The sequence below is a fragment of the Streptopelia decaocto genome, assembly GCF_964273445.1.
Source record: "Streptopelia decaocto genome assembly, chromosome: 9".
NCBI lineage: Eukaryota > Metazoa > Chordata > Aves > Columbiformes > Columbidae > Streptopelia > Streptopelia decaocto.
The window spans coordinates 9,671,308-9,693,389 of NC_138664.1; the positions used below are offsets into that span (position 1 = coordinate 9,671,308).

A 22,082-nucleotide genomic window follows, 5' to 3' on the forward strand; every position below is an offset into this window, starting at 1 on the left:
TTAGCTGACACACCAAGATTTTGAGTTGTTCACAACACCTTGTTTTTCTCTTTGAGAATTTCTTTTCCCGATTTATGTTAGTCTCTCTTTAAAGGGGAATGGATGGTGTCACAGGTACAAATATAGTTAGTAAAAAGAAAGAAAATACCTTAATCTTTCCTTATTACAAGCTATCCGTAGTTTTGACCTGGTTGTCTTAATGAAATGGTTAATTGTCCTGTGAACTACAGGGTGTTTCAAAAAGATAGACCGATATAGTGAAATCACTATATCTCTGCAGCCATGAAAACACTATATCTCTGCCCATAAATGAACGCAGAACATGTATAAAAAGCTTACTAAAACTTGAGAACTCATTAAACAGTTTTTAAATTTTTGTGTGATTGTAACATTGCCATTGTGAAATACAGGGTGTTTCAAAAAGATGGACCCAATTTCAAAGCAGTATCTGGTCAGCTACATAACACTGCTTGTCCTCTGTTATGAAGTCCTGTATTTATTTCCCAGCTGTGCAAATGGTGGTTTTGGAACTGATTCTGCAGTGTGTTTGGAGAATGTATTTACATGTGAAATCTGTAGGGCAGATACATAAAGTCCAATTCTCACACTCACTGCTCATGAAACACGTATCAAAGATCTGGTTCTGGATGTAGCTGTTCTGGAGACACTGTGTTAAGTGGGATTGAAAATCTTCTCCAAGAAAATCTGTAAGAGCTCACTGCTTGGTAATGCTGGAGTTCATGCACGCAGTTACACAGATACATAATTATTTACTTGCATTAACAAGTTCTTCAGCTGCGCTGGTCTCATTTTGTCAGCAGCCCTTGCGTTGCTGCAGAATTTGGTGCATTTTGAAATTCCGTATTGACAGTTAGAGTCTATTTTTGCGAGGACCGTGGCATCTGTTAATCAAGAGTGAGTGACTTTACACAAGCTGTGCATCGAAAGAGTAGACCCCAAAAGGATGCATCTCCTGGAACTACAGTAAGATAAATAAGTGTTCTTTCCAATGATACGCTTTTTTTTGTTGGTAAATATTCCACAGTAACATTATGAACTGGGATAATGCTTGCATGTGTGTGTGTGCACAACCACCACACCTGTTAAAAGCACACACATGTGCCCATACATACTTTTAGCTATTTGACTATAGAGTTGGGCACCTTTTTAGGTGAAACAAAATGGCATTTCCATACCAACATTAAAGGTAATTGAAGGTTGTTCTGATAGATATTAATGTAGCCAGTTCCCATAATCCTGCATGTGAATTATATTTTAATAATCGCATAAATCCTTATAATCCAATAGAATTTTTATTTGGGAATAGTTGCTATTTGTGTTATAATTACAGTTTTGATAATACTAAGTTATCTGGAGAACGTGGACTTTGAAATAGTTTCTGTTATCCTTTTCCATTTTCAAGATCTAAGGAGAAATTCAGGTCAACGTAGGCAGGTAGACCAAAAGAAACCCATTCTTTTTACATCATTGAATTGTAATCAGAGTTGAGAAAATTTTTCTTGGTGAACCATGAGTAGGAGACAATATTTTCACTGAAGAACTTCCAAAAGATTTTGAAGGATATTATGCAGATGAGTTGCTACACTTGGAAACTTTTCATGTTCCATATGGCTTATCTGCAATATACTGTTGCTCAGAGGAGGCATCCAGTCTGCTACTGCTCCTGCTGATTTATATTTTAACCATTAAAAGTAAGTGAAGAGGTATGTACCGAAGGATGTATGTGTACATGTATATAATATGTTGTCACTTGAGTAAGGATCAAAAAAAGCATTTATGTACTGTAAGGTATCTCTAACGTAGAACTGTGTTTTACTTGGTTTTTACATTAATTCTCTTTGCTGCAGACTGCAGTCTCTGAAAGGGACTACAAAAGAGATTGAATTTATATGCTAAGGAATAGTTTCTGCTTCCTGAAGATGAAAATAGATCTACTTTGTCTTTTGTTTTTAATAAAAAGATTGAATAAGATCAACTTAAACTGCCAATTTAGTACTCTTTAATGGAAGAATGTGGTTGATTGTACTTTCTGTGAAACAGGGGAAATGGAAACCTGTTCAGTGGTATAATATAAAATTTAATAAATAGTAAGCTATATAGAAAGTGAAACAGAGACAAATGCATAAAATCTCAGACTTCGGGAGCCTAGCACTGTGGAAAGAGTATTGTCAGTGCTAATGGATTACTAGTCGTTTTACATCTCAAGAAGTTCATTTAGGAACGAGCAATCCAGCTTGTTTGTAGGTCAGTAACTACATTATAAAGTCCACAGTTTACAGATAGTGTTTCTCAAGAATCACAAATATAAGTCTGGAGCTTCCCTTCCTATATCTTATAGTCCAGTGGATTGTGTGATATTCTAGGGGTGAAAAGAAGACTAGATTTTATAGCCCGTAAAATTGTTATTAATTAGTAATAGCTTATTATGTATTTAAAATCATGTTTCACAGCAAAGATGCTTCAAGCTAGAGTTGCACTTTATACCATATCACGTCTAAAAACCTTTTGTATGTGTTATTTTATATAAATGAGAGTTTGGATCCTGAGTGCCATCTTTATCATATCTTGGAGGAATTTGACAGCTAGCTTTCGTGTTTGGCAAGCTCAGGATACATGTTAAAATTTGCCAGATACTGGAAGTGCTCCAACATTTGAAACAAGACTGTGTCTTTTCTTAGAGTGGTATGTAACAGGGACACTGATAAAATTTCAAATCCTGAACATTTTTCATCGGTAAACGATGAATACCTTTGTCTAAAACTGAACATAGCAGAGCGTTGCCTAAAGGGCTCTTTCTTGTATTTTTATGACCTGTTGCTAGGCAGGCTTGTAATTTTTGTTTGTAAAACCCTAGAATAAGTAATCCTAAGCCTCCTTTCTTTCCTAACATACTATGGTATTTGGCCAAGAAATATAATAATGGTAACAAACTTTGTTAAAGTACTGTATTCAGAATTTTTGGTGTCTAGATTTTTTTGCATAATATAAATTATTTACATTTGAACTACCACTACTAATTGAGCACAAGTATGGAAAATATTATTTAAGTAAGCTAGGAGTATATAGAGATTTTCAGACTTTACTTAGGCTCCCCAGCCAAAATAAGGTATACTACAAGAAAGATTGGTGAGCCCTTGTTCTTTAAGAAGTTAAGCTCTCCAAGTTGCTTAGCTTGTGGAAATGTTGGTCGTAATCTAATTTGACCTCCTGTGCATTTCACTGAAGTTTTAAAAGCTGGGCACCTCTCTGCTTTACTGTGCTGTTCTGGGATATATGTCTTTGTGGCTATAATTAGAATGTGAAATTCTAACTGATAGCATAGCAAAAAGTAATTTAAAGTCTGGGAGGGGTACTAAAAGGAATTGTATTAGGGCTAAACTCAAGTAGCCTCCTAACTCAAAGGAATGGAAAACAGCTTCCTAATGAAATTTGCAGATGTTTCAGTGATTGAAGTTGAGAATATTAATAGAGCCTGGGGAAAATTTACAAAACTTGTAAACGTTACATAAAATAATGTAGTATATCTACCTATGAAAAATTAAAGCCTACAGAAATAATGTTGATGAGCTTCAAACACAGAACACTGTTGCTGAGTTGAATGATACGGTTTTCTCTGGCTGTTCACTTTTGATGCGTATGCTGCATTTAGGATTCATTCCTGCTTGTATTTTGGACCGTGGTAAAATTTGCATACGCAATGCTACTGTTTGAAAGCTAGAAATACTTTTCAGTCACTAAGAATACTCCTCGGATACTTTAATATGTTGTGTACATAATAAAGGAGACATAATTATGTGTAGAGGATGATACACTGTAGTATTGTTCAGGGTGATGAAAGTGAAATATTTTGTGTTATAAGAAAAATCCAGCCTGGTTTTAGGCTCACCTTCTTGATAGTATGTAACAGGAAGCAAAAAATAAAGCAGTTGTCATGTTTCCAGCGTTACTTTTTGCTGTGTGTAAAGTCTGCAGTGATACATCTGGTTCTTGCCCTCTGAAGTCTCCGTGTTGTGGGGAGCTAAACTGCGTTAAAGGAATGTGCCCTATTTTTTTTCACTGTTTCACATAAGAATGAAAACTGGGTGGGAGTCTGGTGCTGTGATTACTGTATTTGTCCCTTGTTTTGTGAATATCTCAGGAAAGAGGTGAGGCTTTTTGAGTAGGATGTGATTGTCAGTGGTGGCTGAGGCAATGGTTTGCTGCTGCCAGAACGGACAGGCCGTTCCTTCTGCCTGCTTTGTATGGCGTGCTCAGCCCATACCTTGCAAAACCAGCTTATTTCTGTTACAACTGAAAACCAACCCAGCAAAAATAAGTTAAATGAAGTATAATCATGGAGAATTCTCTGTAATTTCAGATAAGAAAAAAATGACTTATTGCAGGCTTGAACAAACATCAAAGTTGGAGTAAGGGTGGTCTCTAGGATCCTGCACTTTCGGTGTCAGTTATTACTCTCACCTTGTCAAACAGCACCCACAGAGATTTCAGCAGTTCCCTTAAAGCTTGGGAAAATAACCTTAAAGCATCGATCTCTATAATCGTCTGCAGAGATGGAATGTGAGACTGATCCTGGAGGCTACGTGATGGCTAAATAGCTCTTGGCTATCCTTGGACCTCTCCTTTGGGAATTATTTTTCTTTGATCCTGATAATTTATAGGAGAGGCACTATTGCAACCTAGGGTAATGGTAACAGCTTTTGCATTTTATTGGTGTGACTGCAGCTTCACAGTCTTTTGCCTCAATGATCTTATCGTATTCCCATCGCAGATGACAGAGCGATGCTGAGTCCTGTCCTTCCTGCACAGAGCTGTGTGAGCTCTTGGCAACTGCATCATCTGTGGATGAGGATTCTTTGGAATTTGGTGCAAGTGGCAGTGGTGTCCTCTCCCTATTCACTGTACTTAAACTTTTTTAAACTGACTGCAACAGCAGAAACAACTAGCCACTGGTTTTAAGTGAAAAGTTTGCCTTTTCCAAAGAAAATCACATTTTATTTCAATCTTAGTCAAAATTTGGAAGTGTTTTTTGTGATAATTTGGAATGAAACAACAACAAAAATGCTGTTTGACCAGCTCCAGTAGTAAGTGCAAAAATAGAGCTGTTAACATGATACGTGGTAGCATTGATAGCAACAACCATTTCCTTTTTGTGTAATATTACAAGAAACCCAACACTGAAAATGTTTTGAATGAACTGACACTTTTTACACTTCATAACACTTTTTACGTATGAGGTCATCCTACTTTTGTACTTTAAGGCAGAAAAATATTATTTCCTGGGGTGACAATGAACATAATCAAGTTCTCTGCAGTTTTGCCAGAGTTGGTAAGGAGCTCAGATCACTAATATCAGACATCTTGGCTTTTTAACCACACTCCCTAAATCAGAGCACAGAACACGGTGGTTGTGCTCTTATAACCATTAGCAACTCGTCCTTTCGAAGTCGGGTGTAAAACCCGGGATCTTTCATGGGAAAGGAGGGCAGTCGGGGGCTTGTCATGTAACTTCATCTGTGGTAGGAATAATCTGTGTTTATTAGAGCGGTTTCTGGTTTCCAGAGCTGCTGCTGACTAGGATATTGAGCCAGTGTAAGTCTGTGTGACAATATCATCATTGCTTCGTTGTGGATCATACAATAAATAACTTTATTGTATTTTTGTGCTCTTTGGTATCTGTATTCTCAGTTTTAGTAAAACTTACATTGAATTGCACAGAGAAGCAGATTATTTTGTTGTTGTTTTGCAAGAAGCCCTTCTTCTGTAGATGCTTTTTGCCAAGGCATGATTCTTTTCTTACATTAGCAAAATCCAGTGCAATTTAAAAGTACCTTACATATGTGTGGGGAAGTTCAGGAAAATATTTGGGCTCTTCTACCATGTGCTTGAATGTAATGTTTAAACCTGTCGTGGCTACTCCAACTGTTCTCATACAATGTTTTCTCACCTCTGTCATTCAGAAATTTAAAATCAGTATTAAACTAATAGTTATAATGTTTGCATATTTCAGTTTTACACAGCAAAAAAAAAGTGTGTAAAAGTTTTGGGTCATTCTGCAATATCAGGACAACCACAGCTGTATGGAACACTCGTACGCTTACTTCATGTGTCACACAGCTATATTGTTGTGTTTGCTTGATTATTTTAAAAAACTATTTCATACCTGCCTTGTTTCCTCATAAACACTTTGCATTATTTTCTGACAAAATCAGTACTTTCATCAGTTAGTTAATCCAGTTAACTGAAGGCACAACACGGTGCATTGACAAACATATTGGAACAATTTCCAGTAACTTTAGCTGAGTCTTAAAGGAAGTGGAAGATAATGCAGATTAATTCAAAAGGCTACACAGTGTCCCTTAGGTGATACAGAAAATCAGACTTAACACCAGAAGATAATTGCAATGAGCATCTAACAGCAAAACTTTAAGACTAGTGTTCTTTTCCCCCTCTTGTTATAATAAGAAAACTTATGTTCTATATTTATTAGCCTCAACTGCAAACCCTCTGATTTTTACTCTAAGCAAGCTTGCGTACCACAGCTGAGAAATAAAATTCATTTTACACGAATATTCTCTGGTCTCACTAATTGGTATTCCCCCCCCATCTTCAGAGTTAATAAAATTTCAGTCTCCAGGATAATATTTTGGAAACAGCTCAGGGAGGGCAAGTTATTTGCATTAATCAGAGAAATAACACATTTTAGCTGTAGAGAACCTCGACTCTCGGGGGTGGAGTCAGCGCTCGTTGCTGGGGTTTGGCTTCCCTGTGTCCCCGCAGCCCGATTCCCGCTTGCCGTGCCTTTCTTTCCTTGTTTTCCGTGGAGCGAGGGCCTGTTACAGTGTTGGCTGGGGCCGGGCTGTGTCGCGTGGGCCGCGCCTGCCCGTGTGAACAGATGCCAGCATTCCGCTCGGCGCTGCGAGCCGCCGAGCACCAGCGCTGGGCTGTTCTCTTACCGGGCAATGATAAAGCTGGCAGGCTTTTTATGGTTAGGTCCTCAAAGTGGCAGTTCGTGCTTTAGTGATAAGGAGACAGAGCTTTGGATATCAGACCCAGACTTATTATCTGTAACAGCGAACTGTGGCTTAAATCCTTCCACAATGACAGGAACCCTGTCTGGCGTGAAGGTTTCCAGAATCTTGAAACAGGAGATACTGAGGCATTTTCCTTCCTCATGAGTCAAAACAGAGTTAACCCCTTTCTTATCAAAAATAAAAATAACCAGTCGCCGAGAGGAAGGATGCGTTTTTATATTCAGCTAAATCTCTTCCTTTATATTAGAACTTACTTTGAATATAATTTTCAGGCAGATCTGGGAGGATGAATTGGCAGCATTACATTTAAAAGCTTTCACTTGATTGTTTTAGAATATGGAAAGGAGCACTAATGAAACTCTCATGCTGTAACACTTAAAATCACTCTACTGTGCTTATCAAATGAGGTGGAATAGACATTATGCATATTTCTTGTGAGATCTTTACAGTATCTAAATACAGCTTCTAATCCCGTCTCGGGCACTGCATATGCACGTTGCCGCTAAGCGCCATGTAAAGACATATTTGGATTCTATTTACAGAATTCGGTGGGTTGCAGGGGTTAAGTGTAATCCAGATTATACAGTGTTAACATTTTTTCTCCTGATATCCAAGTGTAGAAGACTGGCGGGCTGACTTGTTAGGAAGGGCTGGGAGAGGGATAACAGGCTCCGACCTTGAGAGGCCGAACGGCCCTTGTATGGCCAAGTCCATATACGTGTCCAGCTGATTGGTTAGAGGAGCAGGATCGGTGCCGTGACAGGTGCCGGAGGAACCTACACCTGTTTTCCCCATATGCTGATTTAGTGATTACATTTTTGTGGGAGTTCCAGAGACTGTGGGGGATACGCAGAGCACGCCAAGAAACTTGAGAAGGAATTATAGCTTATGGTGACCTGTGATATTCAAGAATTTCAGACGGCGTAATTGAATTTTCAAGTACCGCTTTAAAATCGAAGTAGAATTAGGCAGTATTTTGCATATGGATGAATAATGAGAAAGTCTTGTGTATTTTTTTATTGTACTAAAGATCGGTAGATAGCACTTTGAGCAAAAATGCTAATAAATACTAGGGTCTAAAATTTAATTATTGTGTCTTTTTTTAATCAGAAATTCAGTGTGTTATGGAAACATAGCTTCTCTAGGAAAACAAATGCAATTTCTTTATGGTGCTGAGAATGTCAGCTTGCAGATTTCCGATATTTATTTTTTTAGTGTAAAATCCATAGAATATACTTTCTCACAAAAAGAAAACACGCAACCTACCTCATGCCTGTATAGTCCTGCTACTGCTTTATGTACAGTACCTGGTTAAAAATTGGTATTGCTTTCCTTCATGTTTTAAAAAACATGAAAGATTTTTTCCATAGGCAGTATTTTAAATCTTGTTTTCTTACGAATGAGAACTTGCAAAGAAAGATTGTGTAACAGAGTGAAGAAGAAAACCAACAAGGGATACCAGTCTATCTTAAAATTTAATGAGGAGACCTGTAGTTTCACATCCTTTCTTTCAGTAGCTCCTTTGTGATGCTTAGATTGTAGATGAGCTTGTTTTTTTTTCCAAGGGGTGTTGATGTGAGTTCTCCATCAGAAAACAGGAAGCAGCCCAATCAAGCAGTTGCATCAAGTTAGTCTAAAGGAGTCTGAAAAAAATCATATTTAGGAAACTAAGTCATTTTAGAGAGGGATTATGTAATTTTTTTAAATACTTTTTTGCGGTTCTTGTTATTATGCAGGTTGGCAGAAGTGCAGGAATATTCTGCCTTTATAAACGACTGAGCCCAAGTGTTACATATATTAATGTACTGCAGTTGTTGGATTTGATGGAAAATTTCAACCACTGTGTTTCTCAGAGTTTAACTGTCTGCTCTTTAAAATGTGAATATTAAAATTAGAATGCTAAAATAAATTTATTAAAGATCCAGTATACTGGCTTTTAATTGTCAGTGATGACATTAACTCCTTTGCCATAGGCTTGAATGTTCCTTGTATGTCAGGTGACATCAACCAGTATCTAAAAAGGGTTTTGCATGGAACGCTGGTGAGATGAAGCGGTTGTAGGTTAAAGTTACCCAGGAGATGGCACCTGGGAGAGTCGGTGCCTCTGAATGAACCTTTTCTTTGTGTGCTATGCCACTGTTTTGAAATAGTCTATTGAACAGTGAGTTTTGTCTGTGAAAGTTTCATGTCGTTTCAGTGGCTCTGAATGATTCAGTAGTATACAAAAACTTTTTGGCAAGTTAGTATGATTTGTATGTGAATTTTCCAATTGTATTTCAGACCTTAAGAAAGAAAGGCCTTAATGGTTGTGAGAGCCCTGATGCTGACGATTACTTTGAGCACAGTCCACTATCGGAGGACAGATTCAGCAAACTAAATGAAGATAGTGATTTTATTTTCAAGCGAGGCCCTGTAAGTACTTTTATTTTATCTCTACTTTTTATTTGTTGATCCTTTTTATTAACTTCATTATTTAGGCTCTGAACAAGAAGGAACACAGAGGGTGCGACAGCCCGGACCCTGACACTTCATATGTGCTCACGCCACATACAGAAGAAAAATATAAAAAAATTAATGAAGAGTTTGATAATATGATGCGGAATCATAAAATCGCAGTGAGTACTAAAGTATGGTTTGTGCTTCTATTACATGCATGAGAATTTTCATGGCGTTTGCTTACCACAGAAAACCACTGCAAAGACAAAAGGACATAATGGTTTGAGAAGGGAATATGTGTTTTTGAGGAAAAATGAGATGCTGATACTTGATCTTTTTAAAATAAAAGTTATCTTAAAGAATAAGAAGATGTATTTCTAGCGTCTCTTTTGCACTCATAGTTTTTCATACCTTGTGAACATGGGGTAACATTTCTAAATTTCAGGAGCCTTGCTGCATTGCCTAATCCTACCTAAAATATTTTTATAAAAATAGATTTTATTGTGGAATGTAAGATAGTTAATTTACATCTTGTAGCTCTTTATCTGTCTGTCGATCAAGATTTTACAATGTGTTACAAACAGGCAAATATAATTGGATTAATTTCGTTATCAAATCAGTGGAATCTGTTTTGCTCAAGACTGGATGTAGGAAGGTATTTAGATGTTTAGAGATAAAGACTGGTGCACAATGGGAGCCTGAAAAGATTGGTGTCTTACTGCTGTTCAAATTCTAACAGGTACTTCCTTAGACACTAAAAGATCTTTGAAATTTTTCTCCCAGGTGCCAAACCCCTTTGCAGCCATAAGTCACTTGGCTTCAGAACTAAAAAAGTTTGGGGCTAACAGCAGCCTAAACTTTACATGTTTTTCATGACGGTGTACACGATGAAATTTAATTCTCATCTACAAAACCCAATTACTGTTGATATTACAGGGAGAAGTATTTTCTAAGAAAACTCATACAGGGCTCTGCCACAGCCTTTGAATTTTTTAACATGGCAAATCTTGTAGCAATTAAAGTAAATGGACTAGCTAAGTTAATTGGCACAGACCCTGGGGCAATTGAGCAGTGTCCCCAGATGACTGGCTGATACTAGAAATTATTTCATTGTTCAGAGCAATAAGGCCGGATCTGGGGACTTGACAGCAAAACTGACAGTCGTGACACTGGCATCGCTTTTAGCAAGTTCTCTATACTCGAATGAAGTCAGTATCTTTTGTTCTTGCTTTGTTTTGAAGCTTTTGTGAACACTTGTGTGTTGAGACACCTTCAGGCCTCACCTCGCAGGGTGTTACACCTGAATTGCTCTCCCTTGATTCTCTGTGGTCATCAAGAACAGCCTAAATTGTCTGTGTAGACATCTGAACATGGAAAAGGCAACATTATTTTTTAGCTCTATAGTTCTGGATTTATAGCTTAAATTGGACCAGTTACGGTTCTGATTCCAGTACTTCTGGGTCTGTGTAAGAAGTTTCTCTTGTCAGGGATGAGGCAAAGCACGAAGAATTCATTCAGAACCACATGAGTGCCGTAGATGGGCAGAGGCAGCCATTACTGTAAGGTGTGAGGGGAAGCTGTCATTTATTAGTTCTATGTTGAGAAACCTACAGAAAAAATGTTCCAGCTGTTAGCTTCTAGCATTGTTTAAAGCATACTTTCAGGTATTTCAAGATTAGTTTGAGTTACTTGACAGCATGCTGTTTAAAAACAGGGGTTTTTTTTGTAGATATTGAAGAGTTTCTTGAAGTAGTTTCTTGTGAAAACAGATATCAGTACAGCTTGTCATTAGTTAGATACTGTGAATGATTTGCTGGCATTACGTCGCTGCGCTTCATTACTTTTTCCTTCCATCTATGCCAAAAATTGATAATTATTCTTAGAATGCCTCAGCAGGACAGTGTTATTGGCTCTCACTAGTAAGAGATATTATTTCTTATAGAAAATGTATTCTGCTCTTTTCATTAGTACAGTTATTGTTATATTTATAACATTGGCAAAACTTTTGTACAGAAGTATCATTCTAAGCGAATTTTAAGCTGCATATGACAAAAGTGCATATTTTTAAGTATACTTGCTAGGTCATGAGTGTTTGTCATCTGCATTTGACCTCTAGACCAAAGCTATTATCTCTCTGTTCTGTCAATAAATACTACCCAGTTTTTACCCTTAAATTGTACTTGTCATGGTTTTGTTCCAGTAATTATGAGAGTTGTGAAAGAAAATAGTCCCTTTTGTTTCAGAAGCTCGTCACTGTCAAAGGAAAGGAATGAGACAAAGGCCAAAGAAGTTAGTCAGAACCAAATGAGTACCATAGATGGGCAGGCATCTAAGCTTTTGATTCAAATACTTGTTGAATAACAAACGTATATACTTCAGAAAAGTAGCTGCCTTTTATATAATGCTGTAAAAATTAGAATTTTAAAGAATGAGACTAGGAAAAAAAGAAACACGGAGTGTTATTCAAGCATGGTTTTGTGGAACGCTACTCAGAATAATGACAATTGAAATGTTTAAATTCAAATTGCTGAACTTACTGACTTTCTAAAGATTTGTTTACTTCTTGTAGTTTGAAAAAGTTTGAGAGATTAATAGCAATATTTTGACAAGGTTATTAGTAGAAAATGTTATTACTAACTTTTTTCTTTTTTTGTGTAATAACTGACTATATAATGTGCATGTTTATGCTTACATTTTGAAGGTGCAACAGTTCATTGATTTGTAGATGTGTTCAGCTTGTTGCTTTGTAATAATCCAAATTAACTAGTAAATCTTGTATTTCTGAGCTTGCATATTCATATGAAGATCTTCAATTTTTTGTATTTGAGCTTTTGGTGTTTTAGACATTTATGAGTAATTCATTTGGAACTGTATTTACATGATGTATAAGTTTAACACCATATGCTACAACAAATGGATGTTTTAAGATTGTATGCTTAATAGAGTTTAAAAACTAACATAATTAACTTTTTTTAAAAAAAACTTGAATAATTCTTGGCAAACTTTAATGTGTATTTTTATAACGTGCTCTTTCTGCAAGCATAGTTAACGCTAATGTTGTTATCTTGTGTGTGTCCCTCGTCTTCTTTCCTCCAGCCTGGCTTGCCTGCTCAGAACTTCTCCATGTCGGTTACGGTTCCAGTGTCCAACCCCAACACTTTAACCTACAGTAACCCGGGGAGTTCCCTTGTGTCCCCATCCCTGGCAGCCAGTTCATCGCTAACGGACACGACCATGCTCTCCCCACCGCAGACCACTCTGCATCGCAACGTATCCCCGGGGACCCCGCAGAGGCCGCCCAGTACTGGCAATGCAGGTAAGATTTCAGTACCATTTTGCTTTCCTTTTATACCCTCTTTTAATTTTGTTTTTTAATTAAAAAACTCACAAACAATAAAAAAAGCGAGTAATAAGTCCTCAATGGTATTGATGCATTTTCCTTTTTTTTTTTTTTTTTTTAATGCTTTAAGTTTTGAAGTACAAAATGATACAACACTGTAATGAGAGCAAGTCAGTTTAATGCTCTGGTTTATTTTTATTAGGTGGAATGCTGGGAACAACTGACCTCACAGTGCCAAATGGAGCTGGTACCAGTCCAGTTGGTAAGTGTGGTATCATGTCTTTGTTGAAAAATAGTATTGTGGTTTTAATTTCACAGTTATTCAGAAGCAGTTTTTTATTTTGACCTCATTTGAACAAGTGGCTGTGGAAGAACAAAGGTCACCATTTTCTTAGTTGCCTTGAAACTGTCAAGTCTTGTAAATTCTTATCAGGCATTTAACTTTTTACTGCCTTGCACTTTCCACTTCAGTAATATTTGCATTTTTTATGTTAGTGGTTTTCAGTAGTAGCATGCTTTTGTGGTTTTTTTCTACTGGTATAATTATAGCACTCTGAAGAGATTTTATGTTCGCTAAATTACTTTGTATGAAATTTACTGCGGTTTCTAAACTATTACAGTAAAGACAAATGATCTGTGTTCTCAACTTTGGTTTTCACAATACCTGGATGTTTGATACTGGTTGTGGTGCCAATCAAAATGAAGAAAATACAGACTGTATTGTTTGTATTGCCATGTGTATCTTGCTAATTGTTTTCTAGCAGTTGTACAAAGCAAGCAATAAATCTTGGAAGCTGATAGCTAGATTCTGTCCTAATTTTGGAAGATGATCAGAATTTCTTTCAAAAACAAATCAGAGATCTTGGCAAAAATCAAATTCACAGTGTTTTTTGGTCTCCAATAAAAAGATATGATAGCACTTTTTCATTTAAATAATATTTTGTCTCCTCTAAACGACATTCAGTACTCTGATCGAGGTCAGGCAGCCATTGAAATTTATCACGCCACAGAAAGACAAAATAAATGACAGTTCATCCATTTCCTTCATGTTCCTCCCATGCCTGGAGATGTCTTGGTGACCGAAGGTCAATTTTGGAAATACAAGTAACTCTCCTTGGTATGTGTTCATAGCAAGGACTCAGAGGAGCAACTGTTGACCTCTCAGTATTTGCCCACTGGCTACTTAGTGTGGCAAGTGGGGAAAAGTTTCTGAAGATAAAAAGTCAGGCAATTGAATTTATAAATACAAAATGCTGCAACTACAAGGCTGAAAGCACAGGATTGACTTTCCACTCTTTATACGTTCTTTGGCTATGTGCAGCAAAGATATGAAATATTAAAGTGTGGTTTCCATCAGGTAAGCAAGATTTTAAATGGAGAAAACTTCCTCAGTTGAAAAAAGATGGCTATTTTTAGAAACTGTGGAGGTCAGATGTTGATTTCCATAGTATTTCTGAAGTCAGACTAAATAAGTTTATTATCAGGCCATTTCAGGCCTCTTCCAAAATCAGGCTTTGGTAACAGCAGCCTCAGATTTAAGACTCCTGCTTTCAATAAGCAAGTAAAACAGTTGTTTGCAGCACTTGCTATAGAATATTAAACTGTAGAAATACCCAGTTACAGCAGCTTGGTGAACATATTTAATGCAGTAAAATGTTTTCCTTCTTGCATTTATTAATAGTTTATGTGAAAAGTCAAAATGCATCACTTATCTCTTACTTTCCAGAACATCGCACCCAAAATGTTATACATATACCCACTCATTTCTAGAAGGGTCTTGCATACAAGTAAGAGTTGTGGCTGTACAAGAACAGCAGAACATCTCCCTCTAGCAAAACTCACATAGCTAGTAAACACCAGAATGCTGAACCAGAGAGTACCCTGTCAGAGCTCCACTTTCTGCTGGGATATGACATGGCTTTTTAAGTGCTGTCAGATGCACAGTAGTAACGGTCTCAAATGCAACCAAAAGCAAGAAACCATGTTGAGATGGAGTAAATCTGCTGGCTTGTCAATTTCAGCTTTATAGCTGCAGTCAAAGTGTGTGTATCAAGTTAATTATGTCTGCAGACAACAATGATTTTAGTTTCTTGCTACATTTGTTGTAGAATTCACTTTAAAAAATATGTTTTCTTTTAGCTTTCAATGTATTCTTTTAAATTTCTCAGGAAAGGGCAATTCTACAGACATAGTTGTGAAAGGTCATGTACCAAATTTGGAGCTCGCAATTTATAGGAGAGATGTCAAAGTTAAAAAACTGGAGTCCTGGCATAGCCATATTCCCAGATACTCTCTTCTAGACAAAGGAAAAGCTTGACAGAGTCTCACTCGACATTATGAAGTTTTGAGCATTTGAGATTGTGTTCTCAATTCATTGAAAGATACAGGTATGCTTTTATGTCTGAGTAAAAAGCAGGTAAATTTTATCTTTTTTTGTTGAGACCCAGTTCAAAGAAAGATGTTGCATAAAGTGGCTCTTATTTGGTTCACATGAGTCTTTTCTCAAGTCCTGTGTAACTTGATTGGAATAGATACAATTTGCTGTAGCAGTCAATCTGCCAACTTAACAGGTTTTCTTTGGAAAATATCTTTGAGTAAAAATATCTGTGTTGTAGCAAAGATTGCTAAGTGGCTTTTTATGTCTAGAACAGAAAATTTTGTGATAATTGTATAATACCGAGAGCTTACTTCAGACAGCTGTCGTTACTCTAAAAAAGCATATTTATTTTGTAATAATGAATTCTGTAAGTTCTTCCCAGTCTGAGGTGATTTTGAAGGCGTTGTTGGAAGTGGTGGCTCTTTCAGATCTCAAAAGGACACAATATTATGTCTGTACATTTCTTTATCAGTAAAATAGCCCTTCTGGTCAGTAATGCAGATCATGGACCCAGTTAATATTCTGGGAAATTATCTTTCCTCTTAGAGTTTGATCATCAGGAGAATGGATAAGAAAGATGTAGTCTTCTTGAGTACTGAATTTCTCCTCTTTCTTCAAGAGCTGTATCTTCTCTAGTGTCCTCACTAAGCTTCAGGTCCTGAGAATGTGAAGTAACTCTAGGAGTATTGAATTTCTTTGGAATAGAGCTGAAGGATACACCAGCTTTGAAAAACTGTGTCTTGTGAGCTCTTCAGTCTCTGTTAAGAGCCAGTCTAGATCTTGTGTGATCTTTTATCCTGGCCTCAGGACGGATTATGCCGAGGTGCAGTTGACAGCTTGCACGTACCTGTGAACTGCTTGTACGTTGCCAGAGAGGGATCAAGACAGAGGACTGTCAAAGGCCACACCTGTGAATGGTTCCCTTTGTCTCGAGGGCTTGGCTGGTTGGGAGAGCTCTTTCTGCCTGTCTGAGGATAAAAGAACCTTTCAGCTTGGTCTTTCACAAGTCTGAGTCAAGTGACTAATAAGCTGCAATTCTTCAGAGTACACCAGAAGGCTTCAATAAGAAAACAGCTTTCTGTGTATACCTTTGTATTCATGTTGGTTTGTTTATTAAATGAGAGACACTCCAACAAGAAGTATCCAAGTAAATCCAGAAAAAAACATAGCTCTTGCAGAAATTTTGCTGAAACTGGATTGATGCTATCAGCTTCTTCCTTAAGAAAACAGACTTACTTCTCCTTCCACCCCTACTCTCAAACTCAGCAGCCTGTATCATCTGCATCAGCTAAAAAGCTTGGCACTTCTAGACGACCACCATAGGAAAGCAGTTGTAAACCTTGAGCATATTCCTCCTTAAGGTTCTGTGTTACTGCTGGTATTTCTGATCTGCTATACTGGCCTTTCAGTGCGACAGGTAGTATCTGTCACAGACAGTCTGCCACTAGACAGAGCTCCTCACTTCCTAGCTGGTATTGAAGGGGCTTTGACTTAAGAATGTGTGTTCAATTGATGCTAAGTGCAGTGGACAAAGGCCTTGCTCTGTAATGTCAATATTGTTGGCATAATGTTTTGCCTTGCTCTGATCTTACAGATTGCATAGATCAATACAATAGTGGTGCTTCACCCTTCTCCACGGGAGAAGTTGAAGGATCCCTGAAGAACACTGAGAGCAGCCTATTTATTCTTACAGCTTCCCAGTTCTCCTCAAGGAAAAAGCTGAACTGGAACTGGCCTGCACTCCAGCTGTTTCACAGGGTGCAAGCTGAACCCCTTTGCTAGATGTTTTCAGCACTTAACAAAGTTTGATCCATCCGTCAATCATCCTCTGATTATATGAGCTCACAAGAAATGACTGGCTGAAATCAGCATGAAAAATATGCTGATAAAAGGAAGGATTTGAGGTGTTTTTTTTTAATTGTAGCAAGATCTCCTTGGAAACCACCTATCCACATTTGGTCTGTTCAGTCCCTGAAGTACCCTTAGATTTTACTTGAAATTTCATATGTTAACTGTGTTCATTATCTTACCAAAATTTCTGATTTACTAAGAGCTACAAGACAATTCTGGTTAGAATTTGCCACATGTATAACAAATCATTAATCTCCTAGCTGGATTAAAGCATTGCAGCGTATCTGTTTGTGTGAAGTCTCGCCATATATGATGTCACCTTGCCCAGGCTACCACAACACACATCCCCAGATGTTCTAAACATATCACTTCTGTGGTTGGTTCTTTACCTTTCTTTACATTGGCTTTGTACACATACATAGAAATGAACAAGTTCAGAAAGTGGAACTTGGATTTCATGAACTGTAAGCTATTTAGTTGACAAAAGACCTAAAAAGGCATTCAATTGCCACTGCTAGTGTTTTGCACAAGGTTGAATAATGTTTAGATACAAAACCACTATGCCTTTGCTTTAGGTGTGCAGCTGCATTCTGAATAATAGCTCCTGTCTTGAAGAAGGCCCATTTAAATTCTAAATATCCTTGAAAATGGTCTCTCCTTTATGTAGCTTTAGGGGAAAAAAAAAATTCCAGCAACCTGGGGAATGAGGGTTTTTTTTAGTTTTGTAACATGAGTAAGCGTTCCCTTGACACTTAGTCATGTGTATTCCTCTTTGGTGTGTTTTAATATCTAAAGTACTGCCATAGAAGTATAAATCTTACATGTTAGACAGGTTTCAAAATCTTACACTACTCTCAGAGGAATACTTTAATTCCAATCGTAATATTACCTGAAGTATTGATTTGTAAAGATCAGTGGAAATATATTTATTTCAGCTTCCTCGAGATTCTATAGTAAAATCTTTCCAAAACCAGCAGAGAATTCAGGCTTTTTGAAATAATGGTAGAATCAACAGTGATTTCTGTGCAAAGCTGAAAATGGAATGAACTGCATATGCTGGTGGCCCTCATTTGCACTAAAAGCTGTCATACTCAGGAAAAAAAAAGATCGAACAGCTAATGCACATAAAAACGTTATTGTTTTATTTACTTGCAATATGTTTGGTTCCCCCCACCAAAGTCCTCTATGTAAATGTTTTTCTTAAGTAGATTTTTATCTGTTCTTCTAGATGCGTAGTGAATCAGTGGCTTATTGCAAACAAAGTTTTCACTTTATTTCTAATTATGTGACATTTATTGGGTTGTATGATGTCACTGAACGCATAAATATTTATTTACTATTGTTCTTGGTTTTGCTTAATCTTATATTGCTTAGCTGCATGCCTGCAATTATTTTCCAAAACTGCGCATAACTGCTCAGTTTTTCCAAAGGTGAACCGCAAAAAAAGATTAATGGCATCAATGACTGTAATTTATTCCTTGAGTAGTAATAAGTACATAGAGTACTTTCCAGCCACATGTGCTCATTGTTTCAGCTGATGTGATTTATATAGTGAAATATGGGTCTGGCTCATGTAATTGATAGTTACGTCCTGGGCTGCGGGACAATAAATGAGATTAAGCTGTACTACGTTTCTGAAGGCAGGATATACCGTTGTTGAAATGGGTGTGTTTTAATATTTAGCTTCAGAAAAGAAGTTATTTCCAAAGTAAACATTTTCTGACTAAAGAAGTAGGCTAATGTACATTGGCAGAGTTTGTTATCATAAAATCTAATTAAATTATGATTCATATAATTGAGAGCTTATCATCTTTGCATTGGTGTCTGTTTTCCAAAGGAGTGTTTTGAAAATGCTATCATAGTCTGTTTTAAACAATTAGAGTTAAATAAAACTCTTCCAATGGAAGTAAAAACAGTAGACTTATTTTACACTTAGGCAGGATTTTGTATTCTGTTTTTTCCATTTTTCAGTTTGATAGTGGTTTTAAGCATAAAATAATTGTCTTTGGGAAAGATCTGTAGTGGGTGGGGTAGATACAATTTCTGTCTTATCCAAAATAGTTGTTGTGGTTCAACCCGAGACAGCAACTAAGCACCACGCAGCCGCTCACTCACCCCTCTCCCACAGTGGCATGTGGGACAGAATCTAAAGGGTAAAAGTGAGAAAACTCTTGGGTTGAGATAAAGATGGTTTAATAAGTAAAGCAAAAGCTGCGCATGCAAGCAAAGCAACACGAGGAATTCATTCACCGCTCCCATGGCAGGCAGGTGTTCGGCCGTCAGCAAAGCCGGACTCCTGCATGTGTAAGAGTTACTTGGAAGGAAAACTCAGCTTTCTATGCTGAGCAGACGCCATGTGGCAGGAATGTCCCTTGGGTGAGCTGGATCAGCTGTCCTGGCTCTGTTCCCTCCCAGCTCCTGTCCCCCCAGCCCAGGCTGTGGGTGCTGTGAGGAGCAGAAAAGGCCTTGACTCTGGGTACGCCCTGCTCAGCAGTAACTGAAACATCCCTCTGGTATCAGCATTATTCCCATCAACACAAAACACAGCACTGTACCAGCCACTGGGAAGAAAATTAACTCTATCCCAGCCAAAACCGAGACAACAGTAAGCAGAATTAATGGGGTTATTAAGGCCTCTGTTTGGCAAAGTGCCATACAGTTGCATCATCCTGTCATCATCATCTTTCTGTGGTTCCTGACTTTAGTCTAAGAAATACCATGCTTTTAGTTATCCTTTCACTCTTTAACTTGTAATGTGATTTTCCTATTAGACTCCTAACAGGAAAAAAGGCTGTTTCATATTAAAAATGAATATTGTACAGTCTTATTGCAGCCCCGGCGTAAGATCCTTCAAATAATCAATATGTATGCTTCAGTGTTTGTTAAATGTTCAGTGCTTGCTATTTGTAGCAAAGGGCTGCTGTTTGATTTATAGCCGTAGTATTACACACTTACAGCACTTTTGTTTCTCACATCCTTACTACATTTTTTCGAAACGCTCATTTTAAGAAGTGCTCAGCCTTTTGTCAGGAGAAATGCTTTGGCTCTGCCCTGCTGCTGCATGATACTGCGCAGGGAATGCAATGGCGAGGACTTTGTTGTTTTTGACAGCACCACGAAAAGCATGAAATGTTTCGGAAGGATTGGCAGAGCCTTGTAATAAGGGCTGCAGGAAATGACTGTATTGGGTGTGGAAGAAAGACACTGTCCAGATTTAACACACGAGCTACCGAAATACTTGAAAACAGAGGACAGGAAATGGTACCATAGGATAGACTAAAACGCTGTACAGAGCTTCATTGTTTATACAAAGTGTTATTATTCTGAAGTTTAAATTCAACTCAGAACACCACAGCTTTGGCTTATGAAAGGTAACACTGACAGCCCAGTGAGTAATAAAATGTTATTTATTATTGGAGCCCAGACTTCACTTTTTTATGACAGCAAGTTATTTAAATGTTCTGGCATTTTTTCTGAAAATGGAAGAACCTGTAGCAATTTTTTAGATATAGTTTAGTGAAAAGTATGTTCTTTCCTAACAGTTTTTCCTCCCTTGCATCTGTTTCCCAATCCACTTATTTTCACTTTGTCTGTTGTATGAGATTTTTCTTGTGATCTGATGCTATGTAGGCTGTCTATAACTAATGCTTACATTCATTTATAATGGATAGGTATTGATGCATAACTGTTTTTAACAAAACTATGATTCTGTGGAAACTGTCTCACTGTTCTGGAACCTCGGGGTGGCACAGAACTTAATTTCTTTTCTTTTTTGTTTGGTTGTTTTTTTCTGTGGCTGCAGCTGGTTTTCTCCTACCAGTCAGGAGCATATTTATCTCCAGTATGTATGCTCAGCTCCAGCCCAGCTTTTCAACCGCTTTAACTAAATTTTATCACAAACCTAGAAGCATCCCAATAAATTCTGCTGTTTTCTGCTGAGGAATGTAGATGCTTTAATCATGAAATGAGATTTTGCTGTGGTTTTTAGTACAGGAGGAAGAATGCTGACATAAAAAGCTTTTTATTCTTTCTGCTGTGTTCCTTCTTCCCCCATAACTTCTGAGTTAAATGGTAGAATTCTCATAGAACATATTCCCATACCTCCCATATAGATGCTTCAGGAAAATACTAAATTATAATAACTCCTCCTTGCTCTGTTAACCTTGAAAACCTCAAGGGACATATCAGATCATCCATGTATGGTCAGGCTTTTGGCACAGCAGGAAATCCACAAAGAAAGTAAATCCAGAATTTGAAATCCTGGCTTGAAAGCTGTGAATTTGCTGCTCGCCCATCTGTGAACAAGAATACTGTGGTTGCAAATTCCAATAAGTTCTAACTATTTACAATTTTTTTAATCTTTAAAAAATAATTGGCAATAACTTTGTTGCCAGAAGAGCTTTATAAAACTCAGTAGAGTATCTTCAGATCAGCACAAGAGCTTTGTTATTAACACCTGGTGAATTCACACCTACATTCCCAGCATACACGGGTAACGTACCTTAGCAGTACCAGTCACCTTCATCAGGTGTCGTGCTGTTCCTGGGACACGTTATTGTTCTTCATTCTTGCTGGACTTTTAAAGGCATTAACAATTTAGCTAAAGAAGGTAGAATGTGACACTGACAACTTTCTTATTTTAATTGCTTTTAGATTAATATGTACTTAATGTAATAAAATTGGATTGGGCATAGGGGCCTATTCAAATTAGAACAATAATACGAAATTCATGCCGGTGCGGCGTTATGGGCTATTAGAACAGAAGACTGAACCTGAATTGTGACTATAAAGGCCACTTTCAGAACTGGAATGTTAGTATAAACATAATCTTACTATGAATTGTATTTATTTATTCACACAGATACACAAGTTCTGTAGTGTGAACCATAGGGTTTCCTGTTGAGAAATTCCCCTCGCTTAACAACCTTTTTAATTTTTTTTTCATTTGCAGCTGAATGAGGGGTGTGTGTGTGTTTTGGAAATTGTTGCTATAAATATGATAAAATGATTGGAATGTGGCTTTAAT

The 22,082-nt window shown here is 37.4% G+C and overlaps 1 protein-coding gene across 6 annotated transcripts in view; it reads left to right on the plus strand.

The window, feature by feature from the left end:
* The window catches only part of MEF2A (myocyte enhancer factor 2A), an 84,004-nt gene that overhangs the window by 46,920 nt on the left and 15,002 nt on the right, over positions 1–22,082 (plus strand). For 3 of the 6 annotated variants that reach the window (XM_082060538.1, XM_082060541.1, XM_082060539.1), the window contains exons 4-6: positions 9,530–9,667; positions 12,585–12,804; positions 13,031–13,090. In XM_082060538.1, coding sequence (XP_081916664.1) covers positions 9,530–9,667; positions 12,585–12,804; positions 13,031–13,090 — 418 coding nt within the window. Of the gene's footprint in view, positions 1–9,332; positions 9,465–9,529; positions 9,668–12,584; positions 12,805–13,030; positions 13,091–22,082 lie in introns of all 6 variants that reach the window. The other 3 variants (XM_082060540.1, XM_082060542.1, XM_082060543.1) reach the window with 2 other exon arrangements.